This window comes from Nothobranchius furzeri, chromosome 8 (genome assembly GCF_043380555.1).
Source record: "Nothobranchius furzeri strain GRZ-AD chromosome 8, NfurGRZ-RIMD1, whole genome shotgun sequence".
NCBI classification, from domain to species: domain Eukaryota; kingdom Metazoa; phylum Chordata; class Actinopteri; order Cyprinodontiformes; family Nothobranchiidae; genus Nothobranchius; species Nothobranchius furzeri.
The window spans coordinates 79,437,645-79,447,644 of record NC_091748.1 but is presented as its reverse complement, the minus strand read 5'-3'; the positions used below and the strand labels follow the sequence as shown (position 1 = coordinate 79,447,644).

At 47.3% G+C, this 10,000-nt stretch overlaps 1 protein-coding gene across 4 annotated transcripts in view; it reads right to left on the bottom strand.

Annotated features, from left to right (window-relative positions):
- The window catches only part of pde4dip (phosphodiesterase 4D interacting protein), an 83,386-nt gene that overhangs the window by 45,568 nt on the left and 27,818 nt on the right, over positions 1-10,000 (bottom strand). For 2 of the 4 annotated variants that reach the window (XM_070554381.1, XM_070554382.1), the window contains exon 1: positions 3,408-3,788. In XM_070554381.1, the coding sequence (XP_070410482.1) occupies positions 3,408-3,689 (282 nt within the window). In that variant the 5' untranslated portion in view covers positions 3,690-3,788. Of the gene's footprint in view, positions 1-3,407; positions 3,789-10,000 lie in introns of those variants that run through there. The other 2 variants (XM_070554384.1, XM_070554383.1) reach the window with 2 other exon arrangements.

Genomic DNA, 10,000 nt, shown 5'->3' with positions numbered 1-10,000 from the left:
ACCTCTCCTCTGTCCAGACGACTGAACGCGCGTACGAGAGGCCACCGCACGCTTCCTAAACCAGGAGGACGCACGTCCTCGTTTCATCTGCAGGGAGGAACAGAGGAACGCTGGATAAGCGAGGGCCAGATGCGGCGTCCTCTCGTACGAGCGTTCCTCCACATCGTCTGATGATGGAGCCCACCTGTGATGTAAAGATCAGAAGTGATGAAACACATCAAAAGTAGTGGTAACCGTGGTAACCACGGTAATGGGTTATAATTGTATGGAAGGATCCTGAATGGCAGGCACGTGTGACTGCACAGCGCGAGTGTGCACGGATGGTTTTCCTCGTGAACTTTAGTTTAGTTTTACGTCTCGACTGAATTTTACAAACCGGTCTGAAGCACAACGGCATCACTGGGAGTCGTTTCTGCTGATGTAGCCTTCGTCAGAGCTCGCCGCTGTTGGTGGCGTCACTTCCTGCTCCGTTCATCCACGGACAGCAGAGGACGGTGCCGTCTTCGCCGATGACTCTGTCCCACGCGCAGACCCATCGTCTCTGTCCATGGTTGCGTCCACGCCTCCGTGTCTCTGAGCTTTCGTTGGGTGAGGGTCATGTGCAGCGGTCTGTTACAGCTGATGTCCTTATTGTACTTCCTGCTTCCTGTTCTGCGGCGCTTGTGTGTCTTCGACTAGTTTCTTCCTCACACTCGCTTTTATGTTCTATTGAAGACCGTCGTCTGCTGCCCGCGGATAAACGGAGAAGGAAGTGACGGCGCCAACAGGGCGGCGCTCTGAAGGCTACAGCGTTAGCCGACGCATCAGAACCACCGGTCTAGCAGCTCTGGCGGTGTTCTGGAAACACGCCGTCAGGACGCAACACGCAGAACACGCAGAACAAAGGGGCTTTGCAGTGTGTTCATCACGGTTCGCTGATCCAGGACCTGTTTTGGTTTCCAACACGTGAACACGGACTGCAGGAATGCTGATCTGACGCCGCGCTCGACTCGTTTCTGTGCAGGAAACAAACCAGGATCTCCTCTCGCTAAAATATCTTCACACCAACAGCTCCTGGTCTCACGTGCTGACCCAGATCCAAGAATAGGTGAGCGGTTCTGGCAGCTGCTGTATCAGTAACACACAACAGGTGCAGGTCGGTGTGAGCAGGGTCAGCGAGACCGTCTTTCTGCTCAGGTCTGAACTCTGAATTTATGAAGGTCTTATTTTAAAGGACACGTCCCCTGGTTTGTCCTGGAGTTAGACAGGAAGGTGTTCTGTCTGCTTTTCTTTTAATGTCCAAACGGACGACTTGTCCAAGCAGCGTAGGGGCTGCAGAGCTGGATGTGTGCTTGGAGGGACAGTAATTAACCACTTCATGCATGCAGGTGATTGGGTGCTGGCTGTCAGCAGCTACCGAGGGTCTGCTCCACCTCTGGGTCAGAGTTTGACACCGTTGTGAGAAGTAAGCAGGTATTTCCAGACGTCTCTGCATCAGGTGGTGTTACTGAACCATCTGGGTCAGCACGTATCTGCTGATCTGACGGGTGATGTGGACATCTGCAGACAGTGCATGCCTGCTGGTGCACAGGCTGGCGCTGATGCGGAGGTCTAGGTCGTGTCCTCTACCTGCTAAAGCATACCCATGTGCACTACCGGAGGCGCTCTAAGAAAACCAGCAGGAGGAAGCGTACCTACAACCCTGCAGGACAACAGAAGCTGGTGGACAGTTGAGTGTGGAGGTTACTGGAGTCTAACCCTAACCCTCACACAGGACTTAACCCCATATGTGGAATCACTGGCATCCTAACCTTCATGTGAGCCTGCTACAGCGTGCATTCATCTTTAATAGTTCTGCTTATTTATGTGTTTTATTATCTGCTGCGGACCGTCTTGCATCTTTAATAAAGTGACTGATCGATTTAAATGAATTGCTAGAAGTGGGGAGCCTGAGGCTCCTCCCCCTTCCCGTCAGCTGGTGGGTAGCCTATGTGAGCTACTCTCTGATCCCCCCTGCCCTGCACCCTGAACCACGTTCTTCAGTTTAAGTGATAAATAATTATGAGTTTCGATGGTGTCTGTCACATCATTTGACGTTTGTGAGCTTTTAAATATTCATAAATAAACAACTACAAATCACACGTGTCATGTATGACATGGCAGCAGAATCTCCTCTGCTTTTGAATCCGTGCTTTTCTCCATGTTTGATGCTCCTTCTGTCATCCTGAAGAAGGAGTTTGTTCTCCTCTTCTTCGTGTCTGGCTCAGTGATGTCATTATGGTGAGACGCATTTGTAGTCCTGCGTGGCTTAAGCTCCCCTAGCTGATCGTCCACGTGGAAGTCTTCTCTCCCAGAATCAAAACCTTGAGGTTTACTGGAGGTCAGCATCCAGCAGACGTAACAATAAACTCATTTTGTGATTTGGCTGAAAAACATTCGAGACCTGAACACATAGCTGCAGGACATCAGCTAGCATTAGCATTAGCATAAAACAGGTGAGAATTATAGAAAATTTGCTGAACAGTCTCTGAGATATTTGCACTTTTTACTGACCAAACCTGGATTAACACGTTCATCTAAACTAACGACCAAATCCAGTGTTGTGGGCGAACGCGTCACTGAACGACTCTTCCTGAATTTGTTCGGTTTTTTGTGAACGTGAACTGATCTCGTTCGTATTTTGCCTGATGAACGCAAAAGCGAGTGCGTTCGTATTGGCGTGCGTGAACGGGTTTAGGAACGCGTTCTTTCGCCGTTCTAGCTCCAGATCTCCACGGAGCTTTCCCGGAGCTAAAGCCTAGCTAAAACATTCTGTTAACCATAGAGTTTATAAAACGTAGAACTCGCGAATGCGGCCAAACATAGTAAGTAGCGGTTGGTGCGGCGTCTACTCTTCTACGTCTACGCTGTGTGCAGGAGTCAGTTCATTCAGAAAAACTAAAACGGGACTTAACTGAAAGATTATACGTTTTTCATGCTTTGCACTTTTAATATTGCACTTTGAGTTTGTTACCTCAGCCTGCTTCCTAACATTATTTAATCATTTCCCATTAAAATAATGTTTTCCTCATTTATTGAGAATATACTGTAGGTAAAAACTGCAGCGGGGTGTGAGTGTGGACTGAACGGGTGCCAGCTATGTGTGTACACTCTGTCCGACACCCGCGGGATCGGACAGAGTATATACATACATATATGTATATATATGTATGTATATACTCTGTCCGACACCCGCGGGATGGGACAGAGCCGCTGATCAGCTGTTGCTCATGCATGCGAGCTTCTCCTGACCACTCTGCTGCAGGAGAGATCCTGACTGAGCAGAAACACTCCACACCGTGTGTGTTTCTGGTGAGACTTCTGCAGGGACACAAAAGCATGGAAACGTGTCGACTTGTCTCTACACTCAGGACGTTGACTTGACTCACCCTCTTGTGCACGTCATCGCCACTCTCCTCAAACTTCTGCTGGATCTTCTCCTCCAGAAAGTAGATCCTGAGTTTCAGGCTGAAGTTCTCCTTCTTCAGGTCATTCAGGTGCTGTGACATGGTGCGGTAACCACGGAAACCACAGTTAGTCATGATCGCAGGTGGGCCAGGGGACTCTGCCGCCCCCCATTTAGTGCAGCCCTGGTTTACAGACAGGACTGAGAAGGAGGAGGAAGATCTGACCGATGAGAAGAAAATCAGAGATCTGCTGCTGTCAAACATCAGCAGAGAACACAGAGTGGACGTGTCTCTGCTCTGGGACGGCTCAGGCAGAGAGACAGACAGGCAGCAGGGGGTTATGGGGGGGGGGGGGGGGGTCTTTTTTTACCATGAGACATGCCAAGAATCTGGGACAGCAGCGGGTGTGCTGATAACAAACACAGGAGCTGAGCTATCAATAATAACAACAACACCCATCCAGAGAGCCAGTCCATCGCAGGGCAATAACAACAACAACAACAACAATAATAATTATTATTATTATTAAAATAATGCTCTTCTAAACAAATGCTTAGAGATATTTACTGTTTTGCTGAAACTCCAGTTTCAGGTTTATGAAGTTTTGGATTTTTTCCGATGCCGCCCCCACATCAGTAGTTAGGGGCGGAGCCTAAACCCACCAGGAGAAGGGGGGCAGGTGTGCCACCATCGAGGCTTAGTCTCTATTTTATCCTGTCAGTAACGCTGGGGACAAGTCTCTTCTGCTCTTGCTCGAGTAACGAGTCAGAGCGGTTTATTTCAGGAGAGACAGTTTGGTTTTCTCCTGAAGCTCCACCAGGAGAACGAGTCAGCCCAAGAACCCGCCCTCAGGGAGAGGAAGCACCAGCACACGCGACCTTTGACCTTTTGCAGGCTCTGTTCACTCACTCACTCACTCACTCACTCACTCACTCACTCACTCACTCACTCACGCTAAATATCTGCTACAAGTCAGTAAGATAAGAAATGTAAAGCATTGGATGAATCAGCTGTAGACCTGAAGCTTTCTGTCCATCAAATACAGAACCCAGTAGAACCCCATAGAACCCAGAAAAAAAAACGTAGAACCCTGATATACTCCAGTCCACCAGCAGGAGGCGCTGCTCTGACAGAGCCAGAAGATCCAACTCTCTGGGTGGACGCAGCATTATTAAAGGGGGCATGGATGTAATTTTGGGGGAGGACAGGGGGGACATGTCCCCCCCACTTTTTCCAAAGTCAAGTTTTGACCCCTGCACTTTTTACCATCCAAAAACATAATTACGCTATGTTAACCTGACACTGGTTGAGCTCTAGGACCAAGCGGAAAACAACCGTTTGCGTTGAAGCCGGTTTCCCATTAGAACATACTGTAAAGACCCCCCCCCCCCACACACACACACACACACTTCTAAAGTGAAAATTACGTCCATGGAAGGTGGGGTTGGTCCTCAGCTGTGGCTCCAGTGACATGTAGGGGTTGTATGAACTAGTCGAAGTCGACTCGATTTTCATTACTTGACTGTCGACTTTAAAAAAAATTAAGTAATTCAACCCCTGGCGACATGCGTGTGTTTACAGATCAGACAAGCTTTTCTTCATCAGAAAACAAACAAATAAATAAAGAACATGGAATCCTGTAACACTTTTTAACAATAATCAAGACAATTTCTGATTATTGATCATTGGTTCATCATCTCCGGTGTGGAGCGTGTCTGAAAGCTGCCGGTTAAAGGTTCTGCTGAACCTTCTGACGTATTTGATGAAGTGATTAAGTTTTTGTTCATTAGAGAAGCTTTTTAAAAACATTAATCTTCATATATCAGGCATTTCAACCTGAGATCATTATATTATCATTAAATAAATAATTTAGGATTTCTCCCTGGGCGGCCACCTTACTGTGGGGGAGGGGTTTGAGTGTCCTCGGAGCTACGCTGTGTGGTTGGGTCACCCATGGCAAACAGGTCCTAGGTGTGGGACCTGACAAGCAGCAGCCCAAAGACCCCTTATGAAGAAAAGTATTCAAGGAGACCGAGTTCCCTCGCCCGGACACGGAGGAGGGGTTTGTCGGCGAGTGCCTGGTGGCCGGGCCTTTACCCACGCAGCATGAGAGGGATGAGTGCATGTAGGCACTCACAGACACGTTTGTAGTAAATGTACGTTTTATTTTCCTTTAATGTTTCTTTTCTCTTCACATCCGGGAGGGCTGCGCCACAGCGCCCCCTATGGATGAGCCTCCACTGAGTCCCGTTAATGGTTTCCACATGGTTCTCATATTATTAGCATGTCTGCAGCATTTTTGTTGCTTGTACAGTAAATAATTAAGCATCTGTTTCTGTGTGAGATCATTATGATCTAATAACTTTGTTTTATTTTGATCCATGTGGAGCACTTTGTAAGTGCTGTATGAATAACATGTACTTACGTACTACATCGGAATAACACCTGTCCTCGTGAACCCAAATTCAATCCAACTGACGTGTTTCTATTTCTTATATTTGATCTGAGACCAAAAAAACACACGAAAAACAACATTTTTGTAAATAAAACCAAAAAAACTAATTTTGCTCATTTGATTTTTTTTGTTTTCAATCGAAAATAAAAAGAATGAGTGATACACACACACACACACACACACACACACACACACACACACACACACACACACACACACACGGCGTGTTTGTGACATGAAGTCATCTTAATCCTGACGGTTTTCCAGCGCCGGAGCGTTACAGGAGAGGAAAAAGGGGAAACTTAAAACATTTTCCAGGTTGTGCTGCTTCTCCCCACAGCGGCTCTTCAGCTGCTGCGTCTCCACAGGCGAGCCCCACCAGCTGCTTCTGAGTGACTCCTCCGAGAAGCAGCAGTGCACGAGAAAATGTGCACGTGCTCTGGGCGTTTTCCCTCCTGATGGTAACAGGAGATGCTTGATGCCAGTCAGCTGGACATCCTCCAGCCCGGCTCAGCGGCAGTGCCAAGACCAGGAATGCAGCCCTGCAGAGGGGATGCCCCCATCATCTCTAAGCCTCGTTATCATCAGGAGCCACTAGAATCTCCTAGAAGCTCGTTAATGAGACGATGTGTAGTTTTCCCTTTAATCTCTGGAAAAATCTAAATGTTGCTGAAAAAGAATGAAGTGATGCCCGGTTGTTGGCGGCTTCGTAACATATAAACGTAAAAACCGGATCTAGCATCCACGAGAGCCGGTCTAAGCACACACATCTATACGTAGACGCTCCGTAGACTGGCGCTGCCGTAGTGGCTGGCCGCCATCTTAGATGGGTCTCTATCTGCCCCCCCCCCCCCCCCCGAGTGCGTTCATCTCCACTGCAGAAGGGGCTTACCCAACTCTAAAACACATTTTATCAAGCTTTCCCACAAAATCAGACACCAGGAATATAAATATAACGTCCTATCAGGTAGTCACTGGTAATCCCACGTGGTTATGCCCGCTGTAACCGTAGGCTGCACCAAATCAGCCATAGTTGCTCACTCTGCATGGAGAGTGGGGAGACCCATCCACTGTTGGGACCACGCTGTTACGCTCTCCAGGGCCCAATAAGGTGTCTACGTATTCCTGTCTACGAGCCTAAGTCTCGGGCGACGCAATATTAGACGCCATGTTTCTTTTTACGGGAGCCCATGAGGACAAAAAGCATTTACTGATTTGTAGCAAGTGGTTACACAACACTTTTTACGTCTTCACTCGTTTCCAGTGACGAAGGGAAGTCAGCTGTGCTTGTCATTTCTGGTGGAGGTTGAAGCGTCAGACCAAGTACGTAGAAAATGGCACTCCTGGGGCTTTTTGGCCTGAATGGCCGTTTGTTGGTAAAGTCTTACCCAAACACAAAAATACTGCTTGCTTGCAGTGATTTAGGTACGTACTGCCCTCTCTTGCCAGGGAAAATGCACATTGTCACTTTAAACACAGTCAGGACCTGCAGGACCTCTAGAGCAGGAGTCTCCCAGGATGGGAGACACGGAACCTAACCCTAACCCTAACCCTACACCAGGTTAGTTGTCTGTGTGACTCACTGACACAGATCTGCACACTCAGTCCACCAGGAAATGCCTCCTGGCCCATTTTTAGAACAGACAAGGGTTGAGTTAGACTTTGGTAGGGGGGTGACTTACTCTTTAACCTCAGCAAGAAGATGAACTTACAAAGTCCAACCTGACTGATCAGTGCGATGAGGGCCAATCTGTTTCACAACGCGCAAACGTTTAGATGTGTTGTGTGTGCTTGTACAACGTGTGTGTGTGTGTGTGTGTGTGTGTGTGTGTGTGTGTGTGTGTGTGTGTGTGTGCAGTAGAATGTGAGAAGCTGCACACCAACACGTGTAAGCTTGTAAAAATAAATGTAAGGAAAACTCACGTGCATGTGAAATTAAATAAAGTTGTGTGTAACATTTTCAACTACAAGTCTGCAGGTCTGTTTCTGCGCATGCTCAGCTGCCATCAGGCTTTGCCGACAGGCGACACAGGCGGCCGCCTGGGGCGCCATCTGATGGATAGGGCGCAAAATTTTAAAAAAAGTTTATTACATTTATGTTTGTTATATGAAATGCACTCTCTACATGCTCAAAATTCCCCTCTGAAATGACATGAAATTAAAACATTAATATTTAAATTCTAATGCTGCATGACGAGCTCCTGCTTGGGCCACCGCTCCGATGCATTTGACCGTTAAGGGTGCCGTAGATCACGTGCGTGGGCAGCGCTGTAGAAAGACTTCCTGTTGTCGTCGCGTTTAAACTTTTGGTATTTTACGATGAAAAGAACACCTAAGCCATCGGGATCAGCATTCCCAAAGCGAAGGAAGGAGGAAGAAAAAAAACGGGCCCAAAGCAGAGGTATGTAGACTTTTGTCTGAGGGCCTCAGACAAGTGCAGTTTCACTCGTCTGACTTTAGAAACACTAGTGACGTGTCGTTCACCTAGTCGGCTCAGTCTAGGAGGAGCCGAGTCGTTGTTTTACACCTCTCTCTCTCTCTCTCTCTCTCTCTCTCTCTCTCTCTCTGTCCGTCTCTCCCGGGTTTAAGCCGCATGCGATTGGTCAACTCCTCGATGAGCTCTCTGCTCTGCTCCTTGTCTGCCACGAGCAGGAGGATGGAAAGGTGAGGAGATGAGTTAAAGCAGGGAATGCAGCCATATTTGAACACATTTCACCTTTATGGACATTTCAGAGGAAGAGCTTTGACTATGCTAATCTACAAATATTCCTGTGTGATTATCTCAGCTTTTCCACGTTGTTTACCTGTAAATAGTCAAGTCTATAAATGTTTTACGTACAGAGTTTATTTTTGTTATTAAAGTGAGTTTTGTTGCTGTTAAGTGTTGGACAGTTAGAAGTTATTAAAGGGATACGATGCAACTTTTTCCTGTTTTAAATCATGTTCCTGAGCCAGTTTGTGCTAAATGAGCCTTTACAGGGTTAATGAGGTCACTCAGACCATCGACATAAATATACTGGACATCTCCTTTCCATAGTCTACAATAACACGTTTTGGAGGCCAAATGGGAGGTGGCCACCACCGCCATTTTGACCGTGTCACAGGTTCCGTCAAGCCCAGACAATTCCACAAAAGGGAAGAGAGGCGGAGCTGAGGGTGGGGCTGTAAGGCTGGGATCAACTGACGACACCCGGTCGAACTAGCTACAAGCTAACCTGAAGCTAACCCAAAGCTAACACGGAGGTGGGAGCTAAGCTAACGGAGGCAGCAACCTAGCTACAACCGGAGTTAACTGTGCACAACACCAGAGCTTCTGAGTCAGAGATACGCCGGGCTGACCGCTGGGTAAAACCGGGTGGAACACATCGGTCTCCCGAGAGCTCCACAAGCCGGCAGCCACACAGCAGACAAGCTCCGCTGCGATCTGAGATGCACAGAGCTGCGGGGAGGGGAGAACCGGGTGGAAAACATCGTTTTCCTGAGAGCTCCACAAGCCGATAGTGGGAACCCAGCTCCACCAACATGTTATATTTCAACCCATTTTCTAAAGTGCAGCATTATGTTAAATGCACTGGGTTTTACCCTATTACATTTAAATGTCATGGTTAAACAGTACATGTTAAAATCTAAGCTCAGCTCGGCAGTGACCTAAAATACATAAATATAATTTTACTTACTGAAAAAAATGAAGTGGAGACTCCTTGGACGCTCTATTAGTGCAATTAATGCCACAGCAAGTCATTTTGTCCAACAATTGCACAAATAATATCCAAACAAGAATACACACACACACAGAGACTGAAAATCCCGGAACAGTTTCCAGGCCAGACCGAGGCTCTACTGAGGCCTTTCCCCGGAGCTAGCTCTGTGGTCACGTGGGTCTGATGCTCATTAATTATACAGAATTTTAGGCGTTTAATACACTTAAACAGAAGAGTGAGAAAAACATTCACCCCCTCAGAGTTGTCATGAGTGTAAACTAGATCATTTAAACCTAAAACATGTTCTGGTACCAGGCTGTAAACATGTTTATTTCTGCTGTGAAATTGGTATTTTTAACATGGGAGTCAATGAGGATTTGCTCGCTTCTGACACCAGCCCCTAGTGGATGAGGGTGGAA